The sequence below is a fragment of the Globicephala melas genome, chromosome 15 (genome assembly GCF_963455315.2).
Source record: "Globicephala melas chromosome 15, mGloMel1.2, whole genome shotgun sequence".
NCBI classification, from domain to species: Eukaryota; Metazoa; Chordata; class Mammalia; order Artiodactyla; family Delphinidae; genus Globicephala; species Globicephala melas.
In genome coordinates, this window is record NC_083328.1 from 57865071 (window position 1) to 57885711 (window position 20641).

Sequence of the window (20641 nt, forward strand, 5' to 3'; positions counted from 1 at the left end):
TTGGGTGAATGACTCTGTGTCTCAGGTTCCTCAACTGTAAAATGGGGTGTTCATAATAGTGCCTACTTCATTGTTTCTGAAGAGTACATGCAAGCACTCAGAACATTACCTGGAACACAAAAATTGCTCAGCAAATTATTAATTGCTGCTGTTATCATTATTAAGCACTTTCAGATGCTTAACCTCACTTGATCCTTACATTCTATTACTTTAAGCAAATCTGGACAAGGTTCTAAAAATTTTTAACATTTACAACATACAAAGATTCAGTTGGAAGGATTTCTGTTCAAACCCAAACTGTCCTTTTAATAATAGGTTAGGAATCCCACTCTATGCAGAAAATGACTCGTGGGACAGCTCCCCCACTACCCCCCGGTGGGAACCATGTTGAAGGGATGCAATAGCTCCCTTGGGAGGGGTAGCTCTTACATAAAAAGTGGGGCAAACTGAAGCTGCAGAGAATAAAATAATTAAAGACTTAAGTGAACATCTAGATTCAGGCCAACCTTTATATTTCACTGCTGGGGAAACTGGGGACCAGAAACATGAAGTGGCTTTCACAAGTTCTAGAGCCAGATGGTAGTGGGGCTGGAACTAGGGCTCAGGATTCCCTGTGTGCACACCACCCAGTGCAGGTTCCCCACCCACAGCTGGTAGGGAGGAGGGTGGGGAGGGACTCACAGCTCTCACTGCTTTCTGAGGACGGTTCTGATGAGGGGGGATGAGACTCCCAGGAAAAATCACAGCTTTAGGGCCCAATACCCTGCAATGAGGCCAAGAGAAATGACAGTGGAGACACCCTGGAATGTCTCCACAGGCCCAGACTTGCCCCAAGGTGATTATATTTGGAATGAATTATGAAGCTAATGTGGAGTGGTAGCATGAACCAGGAAGCAAGAGATCTCAGGACTAATTACAAATTCAGCTTAAAGGCCCCACCTTCCTGTTCCCAGGAAGTTTTCCTTGATGGCTCCCTCCCTGAGTTCCCACAGTGCTTACAGTCTGAATCACGCACCTGGCATACCCCACACCATCCCACATTGCTAAATAGCTTCTACTAATGGCCTCCCCACTCCTTATCTCCTAGCAGCACCAGATATGCTCTCAGTGGAGGGACTGAGCCTTAAGCATTCTGGTCTCTCTGCAGTTGCTAGTGTGCAGGATGATCACAGAAGGGTTACGCCAAAGGGGACCTCCCCTTCCCCAAATCAGTCACTTGTTGAACCAAGCATCTCCTTTTGTGAAGGAAGCCAAAGTCAGGACTGTCATTGCCCCAAGGATCAGAACAGGTTACAATGGGATTTTGGACACAGTAACAAAAGAAAAAAACAGGCAGAAGAAAAGACCTTCATTTATGAGAAGCTGGGAAAAAAACCTCTCTGTAAGTAGCCGTGCCACTAGAGAGAAACGTTGTGTACGGGCAGGTTAAGAAAGAACCTCTGAAATAAGCTTTCTCTGCCCCATTAAACCCTAGAATCCATGTGACCTTGAGTGAATTCATACTCCTCCCTCCCTTCAGAGGGGAGGGGCTGCTTACACTACTCAGTGCCATTATTGGTGTGGGGTGTTGTTTATTTGTTTTAAAAGCTTTTTCTGTTCATTTTACTATTGCTTTGACTTTATTAGTTACCCTGAGTACATTTCAGTAAAGTTGGATCTACTTATTCTGGGAATAATAAGTAATAAAGAATTTTTTTATAGACCATTTCAAAGTTGAACATCTGGAAATAAGATGGCATCTGTTATCAGGTTATCTAGACAAGTATATGCATGTGAGGGATTATGTGTGTGTATAGCCTTTGAAATGGATTCAAACAATGGATTATTGACATATGCATGTAGTACTTTATATACATAGACACCTAGATATCTATGTGTATATACAGATATAGACATAATTATTTTCAGTTGCCATCTGGTAATAACTTGGCATATGGTTTAATCTTAAATAGCTGTAACAATATCTATTTTATGTATATATGCAGCTATACAAAGTTATGAATATATGTCTATAAGTTTTAGATAACTTACTTCCAGTTGGCATTTATTATATATTACATACACATGTGTGTGGATAGATTCGTGTGCACATAGCATATTTATGGTTAGAAATACATATGCCCAGTTACATAGAAAGCTCCTTTTTGTTCAGCTGGAATCCAGAATAAGCTAACATGTTATTCTATCAACCATGATACACAGCAAGTATATATGCATAAGAGAAAATGTGTCGCTTTTCTCTAAGAAAACCCAGAAGTCATATGGGTTGCCTGAAGTGACATAAGTCTATATTTATTACTAGAAAATCAATGGTTTCAGTGTTTATCTTCTAAAGTAGCATGGGGTCCAGTGGGCGCTACAAATTCAGGGAAGAGCCCAGGAATCATATCTTGCACTGGTATAACAGCCTTCATCTGGCGGCGAGATAAAGTAGACCATCAGATTTTGCAGAACTCTGAGAAGAGCTGTTTCGGGTCTTGCTAGATTCTTGCTAGATTCAGCATTTTCATTTTACACTTGATCTTAGCCAAAAGGTCAAGAAGGGATAGCATTTCCACTCTAAACCATATGTTGACATGGTACTTGCCTCCTAACTCCTGTTTGGAGCTGGGTCCCAGGAGCTGGGGAGAGCTGGGGAGAAGCTGCTCAGATGTGGTGCTCAGAAAGGGTCAGACACTCACCATACGCTGTCACTGCCTTTGTCCATGGGCCATCCTCTGGGGTCATAGTACACATCCACGCTGAGGTTTTTGTCTGTGTCATGAGCTGAGTTGAAGTTGGTGATAACTCGGGAGGGAATCCCCAAACACCGCAGCGCTGCAAGTCAAGGGCAGTCTGAGGACTTGGGGTGCAGTGGAGGTGGTATCTTGGGATACCCCACTGCTGCCCACCCAGGAAAGGCACATCACACCCAGAGTACCTGTGTTGAGGGTCCCAGCGAAGACCCAGCACTGGCCGTATCGGACTGGCCTGAAGCCAGAACTTTGCCACCGCTTGAGGATCTCCACGCTGCCATTCCAGTTCCTCGGGTCCTGGCCACCTACGTAGTTACCACTCCAGTTCCCAGAAACCACACCATAGTCATCATTGGCATTGATCTGGGCAGGAAAAAAACCCCAAAGAAATCAGCACAGAGAGTGACATGCAGAGTTCAGGGGACAAGATAAGGAGACACGGAAGGAAGCCAGGGAGCCTCCTTCAAGTGGATTTTCTGTCTTTCTGGGTGATTTGGATGATAATTGTGACAATGATCCCCCTAGGGGTATCAAGCGGTATATGAATTTAACAGTGCTTTCCTTAACAGGCCATGTTTGCCCCTAATTCACATATCATCCCCAGCTCACAGGGAAAACTGAGGCTCCGGGGCTTGTCAGTGGTGAGGGACGGGCAAAAAATCAGCCTGCAGGCAATTTCTGGCCAGAACTCATGGGCAGCTGCTGCTGCCTGACTCGAGAGTCCACGGTTTGAAGCTCTCTTTTGGTGTCTTGGTCTTCTAAACAGATCCCCTTAGAACTTCAGCAACTAACTTCTTCTTGGAAAGAATAAAGATGGACTGTTGCTTTTCATTCATTCATTCATTTATTCGTTCCCTCAACTTAAGGCATGATTCTTGTATAAGTAACACAACCACGATGCAGTATGAAAAGAGCGCTGGACTAGCGATCAAAAGATTTGAGTTTCTTAGTCTTAGTCTTTTATAGACTCATATTGAAATATTTAGGGATGAAATGATATAATGTCTGGGATTTATCAAACAATCTGTGGAGGAAGGGACAGAGATGAAACAAGAATGGCCTTGAGTGGGTAATGGCTGAAGCCGGTGATGGGTACGTAAGAGTTCATTTTACTTTTTCCTCTACTTTAGTGAAAGTCTGAACTGTTCCATGACAAAAAGTTAAAAGAGAATGAAAAAAGGAGAAACCTGAGAGAAAAACAAATATCGTATATTATCGCTTATATGTGCAATCTAGAAAAATGGTACAGATGAATGTATTTGCAAAGCAGAACTAGACACACAGATGTACAGAACGAATATATGGTTACCAAGGGGGGAAAGGGGGTGGTGGGATGAATTGGGAGATTGGGATTGACATACACACACTACTAGGTATAAAACAGATAACTAATAAGAACCCGCTGTATCGCACAGGGAACTCCACTTTGCTGTACAGTAGAAACTAACACAACACTGTAAAACAACTATACCCCAATTAAAAAATTTTTTTTAAATAAAGTAAAATAATAGATAACTAATGAGAACCTACTGTATAGCACAGGGAGATCTACTCAATGCTCTGTGGTGACCTAAATGGGAAGGAAATCTGAAAAAGAGAGGATAGATGTATACGTCTAACTGATTCACTTTGCTTACAGCAGAAACTAACATAACATTGTAAAGCAACCCTACTCCAATAAAAAATAAAAAAAAAAGAAGAAGAAGAAACCCGAGTTGCAAGCCCAGCCTGGCTGCTTGTCAGCTGGGTGACTGCTTGCGCGGGAGTCGATTCCCCTCTCTGGGCCTTCATTCTTCACCTTCCAACACAGGGAACTTTAGAAACAAGTACTTCCTCAGCTGTCTTCCAGCAGCCACGTTTTCAGAGTTTATGAAACTTTGACTAGCATTTATCCCAACCTTACAGTGAGAACGGCTCCCTCTCTCAGTGGGGGCCACAAGGGCAAGGCCTATGAGGACGAACAGTCTGGAAATGGAAGGATCCTTGCCCAGGACAGGCTGACCCAGCCCTCCGCGGTCCCTCCGTGTGGTGGGTGAGCTCCACAGCCCCTCCAGGATGGTCTGGGCTGGAATAGCAGGATGGGGCCAGATGGGGCTCCTTCAAGATGGAAGATTGCACGGCCCATCCCCATCTCCTGAGTCACAGGTGCATCAGCCTCCAAAGTGGTAATCAGCAGGGTCATCTCTGACTGAAAGCTGAGGTTTCAAAGCCCCACACAGGCCATAATTCGCTCGTGGCCCAGCCCAACCAGGAGGGCTGGAGAGAGAGTGGGGAGGTTCCGCTGAGGCACCCAGCTCTGAGAACAAGTGGTTTGTCTGGAGGGCAGGGGTGAGTCAGCAGCTACTGGAGCCAGCTGCCTCCCCTCCCCTCTCCTGAGCTGAGGAGGCTCAACTTCCTAAAGTGCCTGAATCCAGCTTCCCTCGACCTTGGCGTTGGCTTTAATCCACCCCCTCCTGGGCCACTTGGTTTTCCAGGTTGGGCCCAGGCCCCACTCCCTCTCTGCACTCTTCCCAGCTGCCTTGGTCCCCACCATTTCCTCAGCACCTCCACATTGCCTGGGCCTCCCCACAGCTGTCCTGTGAAGTTTGGGTTAAGAAGTGCTGTCTGATGACCCCCGATATCTATCATGCAGTCAGAAGGTCATTCAAATTTCTAACCATGTAACTAGCTTGTTAGCTTGGATATTCTCCCAACTCAAAAGAGACTTGAAATGCCTAGTCCATTAATCAAAAAAAAAAAAAAAAAAAAAGGTAAAGACACTCCTGAGTAATCATTTAGTTTCAGAGGGTTAAAGTTCAAGAACTCTCTGACTTTTAGCTTTTTACTTTGTAACTTTTGAGCAGGCTATCCCTTGTTTGGATAATTTCTGATGGAGGTGCTCTCTGCACACTGACTACAGAGCAGTGCATTCCTCCAGCATCCAGCTTATGTGTGCCTCTGAGTGCACGTGCACATGTGTCTGGGGAAGTGGGGACAGGTTTCTCACGTGGAGGGACTGGACAAGTGAAGGAGGCCCTGGGCGGGCAGTTGGAGGCCTTGTTCTGACCAGACTCACAGGCTGAGGCTGTGAGTGAGTCACTTCAGCCCCCTGGCATTAGTTTCCGCATCTAGACAATGACTGTGTTGGCCTCTGCCCTCCCCACTGGCACTGGAGCCCTCTGTGCTGAGGATGGGATGAGTCAGAGCAAAGGAGGTTAACGCTTCAGGCTCACTCAGGAGCTTACCCCCTTTCCCAGGAGCCCCAGGGATGGAGCAAATTCTCAGCGTTGCCTCCTTCTGGTCCTGGCAGACACCCAAAGACCGAATCCTTCGTCACTGGAGGAAGGCCTCGCAATACAGTGGAAAGGGCTTTGGAGCCAGGCAGCCTGGGTCCAGTTCTGCTTTTGCCACTCACTCGCTGTGTGTCTCAGGAATGTTCTTTAATGTAGAGGCTCCACGCGTGCGAAATGGGGATGGTAACAGCCACAACTACATTTTGTGAGATGTCAACCAACGCTATAAGTGGTTGTGCCTAACCCATAGCTGGGTTTGATATAGAGGAATAACTAGTTATTATGGTTTTCTCATCACTCACCATTGCACTCAGCACCCGGCCAATATACTGGGGATCGTCTCTGCGGGCCACATCAGTAGCAGGGTCACGGCGAAAATTCAGACTATTATCCAGCAGAGACAGGCAAATGTTCAGAATGCCTTCTTCAAACTGTTCAAAATGGGACCATTTGTTACGATGAAAGAAATGACAAATAGTATCAGCTTATTGAAGGCACGGGGGCTACCCTGGTAAGAACCATGGGCTCTGCCCAGATCCTTCTACTCCACAGCCTCCAGAGCTGAGAGAATCTGAGGAACAACCACCCAACTTGGGCTTTAACCCTGCAAACTCATCCAGAGCTCTGGCTATACACAAGGCCTTGAACTGAGGCCCCTAAAGTTAATGGCACTCCCTCACTGTTATGAACTTGAGAGCAATCACTTGGCCTGTCTGGGCCTCAATTTGTCCATCTTTATAACAGGGGATCAGACTGAGCTCATCTCAAAGTTTCCATCTAGATCTGACATTGATCTTGAGCATATTACTCAGACTTTGGGGGAACGGATTAAAAAGATAAAATGTCTCATTAAATTGGAATTTGAAGCCATTTTCACAAAATAAGACTTATTTTTGTCATTGCTTCTCAAATGGAGAAGGCCAAGCTCTTTCTTGCCTCAGGGTCTTTGCATGTGCAGTTCCTTCTACCTCCAGTGCTCTTCCCCAAGAGATCTATCTGGCTCCTTTGCCTCCTTCAGGTTTCTGATCAAAAGTCCTTTTCTAAGAGAGGCTTACCCAGATCTCGCCCTTCAAAAATATCTTCCCTTCCATCCCCGGGTGCACCTTATGCCCTTACCCACCCCATCCCACTTTCTTTTTGAATGAAATTTAACACAGAACCCAACATATAAAACTCAACATATAAAATATACGGCAGATGTGCTCTGGTTGACTACAGAATGGGGTCTGGACATGGCAGAGAATGCACCTGTCCACCCCCTGCTGGACATGCAAGGTACCCCACCCAAGGCACTTCCTTGTAATGTCTTCATTTGTCTACTGGAGAAAAGAAAAGGTGGAGGGAATCCCTGGATGTTTTTCAGGCTGAGCAAACCTGGGAACTCTGTGGACTCAGATGTCATACTAATGAAGGACCTTTGAAAGGTCGAATGCACACGCCAAGGAAGCTTCCTCACATTCTTACCTAGAATGAATAACAGAAACTACATTATTGTCCCAAGTGTCTCTACTGGGCCTTATCCTCATTTGTGCATCATGGTACCAATAACACTTCATTGCATCAATTTAGTTACGTGTCTGTTTTGCCCACTAGATTGTGACCTCCTCAAAGACAGGAAATCTGTCTTATCCATCTCCTGTATCCATAGTGTGCAGCTTGGGGCCTGGCACATAGTAGGTCATCAGTAAATGCCTTCTGAATGGATGAATGAAGAGACGGCAGGCGAATGGACAGATTTGGGAACTTCCACCTATCTGTGGGGCCAGCGGCTGAGCTTCTTGGGTATAATAGGGACATTACCACCAGGCTTTATGATCTTTTTACCTGTCCATAGTTCCAGCCAATCACGCTAATGTAACTTGTTCTTCCCACGAAGATGACGCCAGCATCTTCCTGCACATACTCCTCTCTCTCATCATGGTTACTCATAAAGACACTATCGGCTGTTTGACACAAAAAGCAGATATTAGGGGTTATAGAGAGGACTATAGAGACCAGTCGTCCTCTCAGTCCTGAGTATCCTCCTGGGGGCTGGAGCAAGCCCCACCTGCAACCCTTCACCCAACCTCCACTGAGGAGTGAAGCCTTGGGCTATAATGCTTCCACCTCATATTATGGGAACTATGAGCTTGAAAAAGAAGCTGGGATGACCTGAGAATCTGAAAATGAGACCCTTGGGAATGAAACACTTGCTTCTTCAGGCACAAGCTATCTCCACACTGCAGAATTGTGCTGTGGTCATTACACCGTACTATACAGTTTTCAAAAGCCCATGAGATCCCTGCAATAGCTCCAGAAATAGCAGGATGTCCATTTAATGGTGAGGAATTTGATGCTTGGAAGGGTAGAGTGACTGTCAGACACACAAAGCTGGTTAAGTGGCAGAGCTGGACTCAAACCCCTGGCTTCTGACTTCTAGCTTCTGTGCGGTTTCCATATTCCAGAAACTTTCCCTAATCAAACCTGAGTCCATGAAAATCATTCCCCCCGTCTCCCTTCCATGGGCATCGCTTGGCTGATTGCTGGGAGTGTGGGTGGCTAGGTGCCTACCTTGCAACCAGGGGTTAAAGAGCAGTATGAATGTTCCAACTTCCATAGTGGAGTCATTGCCCTCATAGGAGATCTCAATGCTCAGCGTGTATCTTCCTATGGGTGCATCGGCAGGACTGAGGATGGAGATGCTCAGAACATTGTTCTTGTTGTTCAGAAGTTGTGCACCCCAGCCAGTGCCACTTATCCTGTTGGAGAGTGGAAACACAGCCTTTGTCTTGGCCGACTCTGAGGGGTAAGGCCCTGTAAAAGAAGGCATAGGACAATGGAAACCAAGTCGTGTTGGCCAGACTGTGGGGAGAAACCAGATTCCAATATAACTGCCGGGGCCCTTTGGGAGACATCATACAATGAAGCATTGTGTTATGGCGCTGGAAGCAGCTGGAGAGACCACGTGGGCCAAATCCCTCTTGATGTGAAGACCGTGACCCTCAGACTCAGAGACAGGCCGAAACTTGCTCAAGGTCACACCAAGTCAATGGTAGAGCTGGGCTAAAGCCCGGGGCCACCACCACCACCATCCCTCGGATGCACAGCCCCGAGGTCTACTCAGATGTGTGTTGGCTGGGAGAGCAGGGAGCAGGTACCTGTGGAAGCTGTGAATGTCGCACTTCTGTTACAGCCGAGACATCGGTATACGGTCAATGACATGTAGAAGAGTTGGCCTCTCCGCACGATAAGCTCCTGGCTGGAGAACTTGTCTGTGTGATGTGCCTGCTCATTGAGGCTTATCTGCCAGTCGACACTCTGGAGTCCTAAAGCCATGAGACAGAAAAGAAGACTTGAGATCCTCAGAGGCAAGGGATGGTGGTGTGGGGGAAAAAGTATAAGTTACCAAAGAGACTGCTTTTGGACAGGGCTCGCTGGGGAAGAATATTCTAGGAAGAATCACATGAAAATGCAAGCATAGCAAGCACTTTACAACCTATTCCCATCTGCCTTTTCAGGCTGCTGAAGCTCTGCACACACTAGTCCCACTTCCCCCTCCCCCTGGCCAACTGTCACTCAGCTCTCAAAGAAGTAGCTTCACCCAACTGGCCAGGAGAACTGAGTAACCAATTCTGTCCACTTTATCCTCCTTCCTTTGTGGATGCGGGCTCACGTAGAACTGGGAGGAGGCTACTTCTCTCGAATCCACCACCCTGGTTTGGCTTCCTTGCTTTTTCCTTTGTGTCCTCCCAGATACCAGGTGTCTTCTATCACTCCAACACCCAGCAAACATTTAGCTGTGTCATCTGTACTTTATATGTGCAACACCTCGGTGTTGGCCTGAGCATCTGATGCTGAGGAGGATTGTGTAACCCTGACAAGCATTTCGAGGCTGGACATTGGGCAATCACTGGCCTGGAAGGTCTTTCAAATGCTCACTGGCAAGAGTGGCCTAAGGCCGTGAGACCCCTGGATAAGACCCTGAGGACTAACACCTCAAAATCCACCCCCAAACTTCTCAGGTGACTGTGGAGGTGAGGGAGCTAAGCTGAGAAGGGTTTCAGAGAAGAAAGATTCCAGGAGATATGAGGAGTTTAGCCAATTTAAACCTTTTGAGATATTTAATTCCTTTGAGCTACATTTGAGATGTTCACCACCCATTCTTCTGCAAATGAAAGTGGTCTCTGTCTTTACGATGTGGCCATGGCTATGATGGGAGTGGAGTAGCCCATCCCAGCACCAGGCACAGCTCTTGTTTATACGTGTCTGTCTGTGTTCATCAGAATGTGCCTTCTTGAACTTTATCTTCTGATGCCTAGCACATTGCTTGACTGTGTTAGGACAGTTAGACAAACAACCAAGGGAATAAATGAGCAAACAAACATAAAACTAATGTCATGCAATGACTATCATGACTAGAGCTCTAAATTTAGTCTATAAGGAAAGGTGTATATGGGGTATTTGTTCAATAAACATATAGAGAATACGTATTATTTATAGAACACTACGTAAAGCACAATGTTGGGGGTGTGAAAATGTATGAAAAGTAGTTTGAATCCTCAAAGAGCTTCAGGAGTGCATAAGACGACATGTCAGAATGAATGGTGGAATGAGGTAAATCCAATCTCCCCCAGAAAAGGTGTCTAGGAGATGTAGGTAAGAATCACTTTCAGTTATAGGGATCAGAAAAAATTCATTGAAAATGCTGGGCCTTGAAGGAAGAGAGAATTTTGTCAGGTGCGTTCCAGGCAACAGGCAGAGAGGCCCAAGGCCCAGGAGAGCAGGTGTCTCATTCAGCTAGAGCAGAGGCTTTGCACAGAGGAGAAAGGGGAGGCAGGGAGGGCGTGGCTCCAGGGCGGGCCTGGGGCTGGGGGCTCCCATCCAAGCAACTCCGGAGATGGGCAGAGGCTCGTAAGAGACACTCTCTTGAGTGGGACGCAGACTCGGGTGATGAGCCAAAGGCTGCTGCTGAAGCAGGGCTCAGGAGGTGATCTCACCTCCACTTGGAGTACTAAAGATTCATTCATTCAAATGCCCACTTGTTCATTCATTCATTGAACAAATGGTTATTGAAAGAATAAATTAAGTTTTTTTTTGCTCAGGGAAACTAAAACATTCATGCAATCAAAAATATCTATTGAATGAAGGGCAAGGCAAACGGAGAGAAGGTGGGACAGAAGAAGATGAACGCTCCTGAATGCAGACATTGAATGGCGACAGCTCAGATCTCAGGCACCCTCTGGCAAACATCAAGCTCTACGTGACTTGCAGAGAGCTGGTTTGCTAAAAGCTAGGACTCTTTAGGGCAACGTCCCCACCTTTTAAACCCCTGCCTCTTACGAACTGTGCTCACTGCCTTCTGTGCATGGGATCCGGTAGAGCTTCACTCACTGTCTCGTTTTAGAAAAAAAGAAGAGCTCTTAGAAATGTGTGGTCTGAGGTCACACAAGCCCCCCTGGAGATTCTTCCCCGCTCCCAAACCCTAAAGGATATGCGCCTTCTCCCCAGGAGAAGCTTATTATTCTTGACCATGGACTCTTGGAGAGCAGCAATTATGTCCCCAGACAGCCCTCAGTCAAGCACAGGGGTGAGGAAAGAGGGGTGGCAGCGACTCCCATCTATAGCCAACTTCTGCCTTCCCTCCAACAGGCCCACCTCCTTCTTTGCTGTGCCGAGGGTTATGCACTGTTTGCTATATGAAAAAAAGATGAATCAACATGCAAAAGTACACACAGCCAGTGTACCTAGGTTTGCTTAAGTCCTGAAAAATAAAACAATTCTAACTATCAGAAAAATAGTAGCGATGTCTCCCTTTCATGCCAGAACGCAGTGGCTTGTCTGCAGGGAAAATGATGAAGAAGACTGAGCTCCAGGGTGCCTTGGCTGCAGACACCGAAAGGAGACGAAGGGCACTTTGCACGGACTAGGTGAAGTCCTGGGATGACTGAGATGGTCATCTCTGCCTCTCCCAGCATAAGCCCCGGCATGAAGGAGTCTTGCTCCTTCATGGGGTGCTCGTGGGACATGCAGAGCTTCTCTGAGCTGGAGGGTGAGGAAGAGCATGACACATTTGTCATCAGTCTCCTATGTGTCAACTGCTCTTAACAGTACACAGAGCACCCCTTCGGGTGCGGGGAGGAGGGGCACCTGAGCCCTTACTGCCGGAAGGGCATCGCGTGTAACCTTTGTGGCAAACGAGGACACGCCTTTGCCCAGCGTCCCAAAGCGGTTCACAATTCCGTGGCAGCTCAGCTAACCGGCGTGGCTGGGCACTGAACACCCGCCTGCCTGCCAGGGTGAACACAGAGCCAGCTTACCCCTCTTAAGTGCCAAACCTTTTTTTTTTTAAACCATTTTTTATTGTTTTTGAAGATCAATGTTTGTTGAATTGAGAATATTGTTGACCCTGGCTTCTGTCAGGGTGTCTATCTTTTGAAGCTCATCCCGTCCCCTTTTAATTTGCTGCTTCTAATCTCCGTGGTCTGAGAATTTGTGAAACCAGTGTTGTTAGAAGTGTATGTAACCTGAGTCAATAGGCTCTGAATGGTGGCCAAGGGCCTCTCTTATGGCATTAAAATGCATGGACTTTGTGACAGCGCTTTCAGTGGCTCAGAAGCCATTCTTCACAGAATCATGGAATCGAATCTGGAATTTTCCTGCTGGAAAGGACCTAAAAATTGGTCTAGACCAATCCACTGGTTTTCCAACAGATGAAACAGGACCAGAGAGGTTAAATGACTGGGTCAAAAATCACATAGCTGTCTGGTGCCAGAGCTAGCTTAGAGTAGAGTTCCCTGACCCCAAGCCCGGTGCTCATTCCACTACCTCTCACACCTCACAACATTTTCCTCAACACTTGAGGGCCCAGAAAGTCTGCTCTTTCCAGAATAATGAGCCCAGGGGAATGCTAAGAAATCATCTGGGGAAGGAAGCAGAAGATTTGGCAGGAGCTTCAGAATACTTGGGAGATACGGAAGGGACAAAGGAACATAATCCAGGGTGTACTCATTGCCCCCTTGGGTACCGTATCTGGATTAAAGTGGCCCCACTTCTTTGTGGCCTTCCCCTTCCCTGTTCATTGCCATCAGTGAGAAATAGAGGTGATCCTGAGTAAAGGTTTGCATTTGCATCTTAGCCTCAATAGCTAGTGTCCCCAGAGAAGCAGCGGACTGGAGCTCATCTGCAACCTCCGGACTCTCAGGAGAAAGACGGAATTCCAGGGGAGCTGTTAACTCTGAAATGTACTTGGGAAATAGTCCAAGCTAGAGGGCATTGGGTCTACTAAGTGTTATCAAGTTCAAGTAGAAAAGACAGTACACTGCTTTTCTTTTAGTTTTTGTCTTTCCTTTATGTTTTGCGATTTCCTCGTGGCTTAGAATGTAAAATCGATTGTTTAAAGTTTTGTTCTGAAAAAATATTTACCTTTTGTATTGCTAAAAAAAAACCCCAAAACAGTACATAGAGCACCTTACACCTGTCATCGATGAAATCTTACAGAAACTGCAAACTGAGGGGGGGATTAGCAGATACACACTACTATATATAAAATAGATAAACAACAAGGTCCTACTGTATAGCACAGGGAACTATATTCAATATCTTGTAATAACCTATAATGGAAAAGAATGTATATATAAGTATAACCAAATCACTTTGCTGTATGCCTGAAACTAACAGAACATCGTAGATCAAGTATACTTCAACTAAAAAAAAAAAGAAAGAAACTGATACCTTATTCGAGGTCATATACCTAATGATTGGCAGAGCCAGGATTCTGAACCCAGGTCTTACTGACCCTCCCTGTTGCCATGGTCCCCTGTTCTCCACCTGGGAGGGGGACCCAGGTGGTGAGAAGCCCTCACTGTGCATTGTCCTCCCTTCTGGCATTTGCATCCTGACACGGAGGAGAGAGTGAGCACCTGGAAGGGGAAATGTGTTCCAAAGGGCATTCTACTGGGAGGTGAGTAGAAGAGGAGCATCCCTGAATCCCGAGGGGGACGGCATGCTGAGTGCACGCTCCCAAAGTCCCCAGGTGGTTCCTGCCTCCCTCAGTCACCGCCCCACGTGTGAGCCCTAGGATCGTTTCTGCCAGCCCCAAATCAAGGATCTGATGATCCTGTCTGTGGATTATCCAGGGCCTTTGTTCTCCCACCCACCACCCCTTGGCATAGCACTAATCACAGCCAGAGTGTTCTAGAAAGGGTAGGGCAGGGGGTAGGGGAGGTGCACAGCCATCCAAGTTTCTTCTTGAGTTTACAACTCCATGGATGTTTATGAGCCTCAGAGCTGTTTTTTACACCTGCCTGGATGAAGGGCAGGGATGAAAGGAGAGTGGCTTCGCCCTTACAATTGACTCAAAAACACAGACTCTCCAAGGGAGAAGCCTTGGAGACCGAGCATCTCCCCACACCCTTATTCTGGCTGTGAGGACGTGGAGGCCCAGGAGGTGGTTTGCCCACAGTGGGATGTTTCTGAACTCTCATCCAGGGCCCGTCTCACAATCCCACACCGCCTCCTTGAGTCACTGCTTAACTCTACCATCAGGCCGGGGGCAATTTCCCCAATATTTTTTTCCTGAGAATATCAGTGCCACCAGCAACACTAATGTGGTAGCAACTGACAAATGTCTATCCCAGGGCTTCCCTGGTGGCGCAGTGGTTGAGAGTCCGCCTGCTGATGCAGGGGACACGGGTTCATGCCCCGGTCCAGGAAGATCCCACGTGCCACGGAGCGGCTGGGCCCGTGAGCCATGGCCGCTGAGCCTGCGCGTCTGGAGCCTGTGCTCCACAATGGGAGAGGCCACTACAGTGAGAGGCCCGCGTACTGCAAAAAAAAAAAAAAGTCTATCCCAGTATTCACTTGCTCCTTCTTTCTTGGTAATAAAATCCCCCATGTTAATGCCCAGGCTCCCCTGCAGCTGGGGGTCATGTGAATGAGTTCTGGGCAATGACTTGTAGGTATAGTGATGTGTATTAACTTCTAGGAAACCTCTTTTTCTTAAATTGAGGTGAAATTCACTGTTTTAACCATTTAAAGCATACAATTCGGTGGCATTTAGTATATTCACAATGTTGTACAACCATCACCACTATCTACTTTCAGAACTTTTGCATCAACCCCAAATATATCCCCCACTCATCTGCAGTCACTCCCCATTCCCCGCTAACTGCAGCCCCTGGCAACCATTAATCTACTTTCTGTTCCCCTGGATTTGCCTATTTTGGTCATTTCATATCAATCGAGTCACACGTGTACGTAGTCTTTGAGTCTGGTTTTTCACTTAGCATAATGTTTTCAAGGTTCATCCATGTGGTAGCATTTATCAGTAGCTCCTTCCTTCTTTATGGCTGAATAATATTCCACTATGTTTATATACTGTATTTTGTTCATCCATTCATCAGTTGAGGGACATTTGGGTTGTTTCTACCTTTGGGCTATTGTAAATAGTGCTGCTATGAACACTCATTTGCAAGTATTTGTTTGAATACCTGTTTTCAATCCTTCTGAGGAAACCTCTTTTTCAAAAGTTGGCAAATGCCCTTAGCCTGCTCACTTCCATCTTCTTCCACCTGCTGCCCGGGGTGTGGGTGTGATGTAGACTCAACTCTAGACCACGCATGCCCTCAGGACGTCAGAGTGGGGAACTGCACAGAGCCCAGGCCCCTGGGGATTGTGCAGCTGTCCTCTCCACCAGAATGGCCTACATCCAGGCCTATTGTGTAGGGAAGAAGTAAACTTCTGTCTTGTTTATTTCTCTAAGCCATTGTTATTTGGGGTTCACTGTCATTCACAGCTAAACCTAATTACATATACCTGATAATGTAACCTCCCCTTCTTCTGTGGTCCACCTTTGGCAGGGGTAACATGAGAAGCACAGAACAGATTCCAGATTGTGAAAGCGGGCTCACTAGGCAACCGTCTCCATCCTTATCAGCTGGGCTCTGTAATCGAGTCACCTGCAGCAGGTGGGGAGGATGACTTGGTTGCAGGTGTGGGACTGGGGTTTTCACTTGTTGTTTCCGGGAGGACCACAGAGAGCTGCTGGCAGGTGCCCATCACATAATGATACTCTGGGGGCTGCACCTTCCCCACCTGCCCAGACCCTATTCCCTAGGTCTCTTCTCTAGACTAAGATTTTTTTTAATCTTACAGATTTCTAGAGTTAATTAGGGCTGAGAGATATATTAAAAGTCATCTAGCCAAGTGTCTTCAAGCTTTTTGTTAGAGACTTCATTAATACAGAAATACATTTTGTACATTGCTTACACACATGGGTCTATGATTGACGTAAAGCTTCACAAAAAAATACTAACCCTTACTATGTACAATGCACTGATATTTTCTGTTTGTTTTTTTTTTAATTTGCTGATCACAATCCACTAAACTGATTTCACAACTTGCTAATGGGTGACAACTGGCAGCTTGAAAAACAGTGATGTGATCCAATATTCCCATATGACAGGTAAGAAAGCTGAGGCGTTGGAAGGGGAAGCCATCTGCTGAGGTCACAGGGTAGTTTAGAGGCAGAGCTTGGCTCAGAAACCAGGTCTTAGATCTTGGTCACTGGTGGGCTGTGAGTCATTCCCAATGTCCCCCTCAGCTCCAGGCACCGGGATGTTTCCAGCTCCTGGCAGGACCCCCACTCGCTCCAGCCCTTGCCACTCTGTTCTTTCTCTCTCTCTAGCCTGTGCTGCTTCCCTTCACCTTTCTCCCACATTCAGACATTTTCAATCCCTGTGCAGCATGGGTGGTACAATTTCTTGGCACCCAGGTCGTGGGGAAATGGGGGTTCCCTGGGTGGCTGAATGAGGGGCTGCTGAGGATCCCGGGATGAATGAGCCCTGAACGGATGGTCTGAGCAGCCTTGAGCAAGGTCTCAGCATCTCTGTAGAAGGGGACAGTGAAACCAAACATCCTCCCTTGTAGGGCTTTTGTTGGGATCCCACGTGTGCCCATCACTAGGGCCTGGCCCTCTGGTAGGGGCATACAAATGCCTTAGGATCCCACACATAATGGCACCAGCAACACAGGATAGAGGAGGGTTTGAGCTTTCTCATGGGCTGCCATTGAGGGCCTCAGATGTGCAGACACTGCTAAGCATGTGTGAGCATGTGTTCTTTTATAGTTACAAACCCTTCTATGTTGTCATTCTCATTTCACAGATGAGTGATTTGAAAGTCCAGTCAGGTGATGTCACTTGCCAAATATCACTTGCTCAGGCAGAGCCTGGCCTGAGCCCAGACTGGGAGCTGGTGCGGCCTGACCACACGCAATTTCCACGCTGCCACCCTGCAGCCAGCTGAGGTCGTGGTGGTGGCATGACCTGGGCACAGTTCCAGGAAGCTGCCAGAGAGAAAGGGCCACCCACAGCTTCCTCCCCGCCTCGACATTATATGGTCAGCATGAGAGGAGAGGAAGGAAGAAGGATTCTGGGCCCCCTTCACTTCCAGAGAGAGTTTAGGATCTCTTAGACCCTCACTGAGTCCAAGGATCATTTGGAGAATTCATATTAGCCTAAGCCCCACCACTGACCCACGAAATCAGGATCTTGATCTCTGCGTTAGGGACAGCGTTGATTTTTTTCCCTTAAACTCTCCTGGTGATTCTAATTCGGAGCCAGAGCCAGGACTGAGAATCACTGCCTTAGGCCTACATAGCGTTTACACTAATCAAAGCTCCTTTCAGTGAATTCTCTCCCCTGAGCCACACAGCTGCTCTGAGAGGGAGGCAGATGGGGCAGTCACCATCTCCTGTTTACAAAGGAGGAAAACAGGCTGAGAGAGACGAGTGCAGACTCCTTCGGAATCCCCCTCAGCCCCTACCAGAGACCTGAGTCCCCGTTCCTTACTTCAGCGATCCAGAGACCTGAGTCCCCGTTCCTTACTTCCTCACTCCAGCTCACATCCCAGGCCAACACGTGGGCCCTGGGGAAGGAACCATTGCTCCAGCTGTGGAGCGCAGCCCAGCAGGGTGGAGGCTAAGCCGAGAAGTTCTCTGAGGTGAACAGAGCAGCACGGACACAGCGCAGGGGCTTGGAAATGGGGAAAGAGCCGCTGGCATCCCAGCTCCCCGGAAAGGGCTTCTGTGCAGACCCACAGCCCAGAACGGCACGGGTCCTCTGCACACTGGGGCTTGAGGCCAGAGAGGGTAAGTCCTGAAGCCAGCGCTCTGCCCAGCAAAGCGGCTGGCGGGAAAGCGCACCATCCCAGCGGGACAGGGCGTCAGTCCTCAGCACAGAGGTTCTGGCCTCCTGCAGGCAGAGGTCTGCATCCAGGTTGGAACCTTGGGGATCCTGCCTCTGACCCAGGGCCTCCGAGTGGCTTCAAGGATGGGGAACAATGCTTCCCCTCCACACTGGGCCCAGCGTCTGTGTCCACAGCCTGCATTCCTGTCTGGCGTGGGGCTCTGGCCTCGGTGCCTGGCAGGCAGATGGTGCCCGACCACTCTGTGCAGAAGGCTGCCAGGCCTTCCTCCACCACATCATCCCCCACTCCGGGAGGCGGAGTAACCGCACACCCCGGATTCCAACACGAACCTTAACTTGGGAGCTAGACGCAGCCCTCTCAGACCAGCACGCTGTGACCCTGATAGTCCCCTGGGTCACACGTGCCCAACCACCCACGTTTCTTTTCCTGTTCCCTCCGCCCAGAACACTCCTCATTCCACAAAACTACTTTTTTAAAAAAAATTAATTAATTTGTTTTTTTGGCTGCATTGGGTCTTCATTGCTGCACGCGGGCTTTCTCTCGTTGTGGCGAGCGCGAGCTACTCTTCGTTGCGGTGTGTGGGCTTCTCATTGAGGTGGCTTCTCTTGTTGTGGAGCACGGGCTCTAAGTACACGGGCTTCAGTAGTTGTGTCACGTGGGCCCAGTAGTTGTGCCTCGTGGGCCCTAGAGCACAGGCTCAGTAGTTGTGGCACACGGGCTTAGTTGCTCCGCGGCATGTGGGATCTTCCCAGACCGGGGCTTGAAGCCGTGTCCCCTGCATTGGCAGGCGGATTCTTAAGCACTGCACCACCAGGGAAGCCCCCACAAAACTACTTCTGACTGAGTCCAACTCATCGTCCATACCAAGTGCCACCTGGGTCCCAGGGTCTTTCCTACCCCAAACCATGGCCAAGATTAATCCCCTCCTCCTCTTGGCCCCCTGGCTCTTGTTTGGATTTGTAACACAGCCTAATGACAATCCACTTCGAGCCCCACGAGGGCAGAGACCGCAGCTCATGATCTCTGTGCTCCACCGCGCCTCGTGGCTCTTTCCCTGGGTGTCCAGTAAGTGAACCCGTTCATTCAGGAACCATTTTCTGAAACCTGCTTGGCTGACTGACCAGGACGGGCCAGGAACTCAGGTGTGAGAGCTTCAAAGGAGTGAAGGTGTTTCCCTGTCTCTCTTTTTAAAAATTTGATTTTCTCTGAACTGACCATCGTCCACATTTCACTGTGACCTTAGAATATCTGGTGGATCCAGAAGTTGAGCCTTAAGAGCTCAATTCCATGAGTCACAGGCACTGACACACTGGGCCCCTCAGGACGTCATGCAGGTCTCCCGGTGGGCAGGCTGCTGTGGGTGCACATGCCCCCAGAGGGTGAGCCTCTGCTGGGGCCCATTGCTCTCTGTCCCGGGTGCCCTTTCATGGTGAGAGAGCTGTCAGTACTGGCAGGAGCCTGGAAGTCTATCCATTTCAAGCCCTTTGTCTTGAATCGGGAGCCTGAGGCTCAGCGGCAGCAGAGGCTCAGGCTCAAATGAGGAACCAGGTTCAGTATTGCTTTCCTGTGTCGCAGACGTCACCCGCACTCATGGATAAGCTCGGCTCTGATAGTAGGACACAGTGGAAAGGGTGCTACTAGAACCGAGTCTGGGCCCTGCTATCAGCTTTCTGTGGGACCCCGGTAAGTGTCTGTACCTTCCTGGGCCACCATCTCCTCCAGAGGGAGGGAGATGGCCTGGCTGACAGCTGGCATCCCCTCTTGCTAAAGTCTACAGGATCCAAAGTTCCCCTTCTTAGCAACCCAGCACTGCTGCATGCTCACGGGAGGAAGCTGGGGATGAGGGAATGGTCCTTTTTGCTGCCACCCTGTCCTGGTCTTTGTGACTTCTGAAGTAACCAGCATTGCCCGTTTGCATCATGCTCAGCGATTTCTTGGGCAAACCTTCCTGCAGACCTAACCACCATTCACAGTATTTTACCGGTTTGACTCTTGCCTTGTTTGGATTTGGTGTAGCTGCCAAACCACTGGGCAGAGCACCCATGACAGGCAATAATTAGCCTGCTGCTTAGCAGGGGCGCCGTCAAAGCCGAGCCCAGTCCTCAAAGTGACCTCAGAGCCAGAGAACCTGAGCTCCCCAGCAGTGATGTTTCACCCCCTTCCCAGGGGCCGCTGGTAGGAACTGTCCTCGGCACACCTGCTCCCTTCTGCTCCTGGCGGTTCCAGCTCACCAAGTCACTTTTAAAGAGCTTGCTGGTGCTTCTGGATGTGTAGTTTACTTAGGAGAATTCCGGCGCTGCCAGTGGTTTCTTTTAAATCAACTCACATGCTGTCACTCCCTCCCTCCCTTGTAGCCCTGAGATGTACTTTTCTTTGCCAGAGTGACTGACAGCTGGTAAAACTGCACTGAGAAACACAGAAAGCAGGTACCAGCTGGCTTGAAAAGGCA

At 48.3% G+C, this 20641-nt stretch overlaps 1 protein-coding gene across 1 annotated transcript in view; it reads right to left on the reverse strand.

The window, feature by feature from the left end:
- Positions 1 to 19947, reverse strand: part of LOC115847561 (protein-glutamine gamma-glutamyltransferase E-like) — a 41980-nt gene extending 22033 nt beyond the window's left edge. The window contains exons 1-7 of the mRNA XM_060285317.2: positions 19890 to 19947; positions 9145 to 9312; positions 8558 to 8800; positions 7832 to 7950; positions 6310 to 6438; positions 2921 to 3098; positions 2682 to 2817 (exon numbers count right to left, since the gene is read on the reverse strand). Of these exons, the coding sequence (XP_060141300.1) occupies positions 2682 to 2817; positions 2921 to 3098; positions 6310 to 6438; positions 7832 to 7950; positions 8558 to 8800; positions 9145 to 9312; positions 19890 to 19947 (1031 nt within the window). The remainder of the gene's footprint in view (positions 1 to 2681; positions 2818 to 2920; positions 3099 to 6309; positions 6439 to 7831; positions 7951 to 8557; positions 8801 to 9144; positions 9313 to 19889) is intronic.
- Positions 19948 to 20641: the final 694 nt, after the last annotated feature.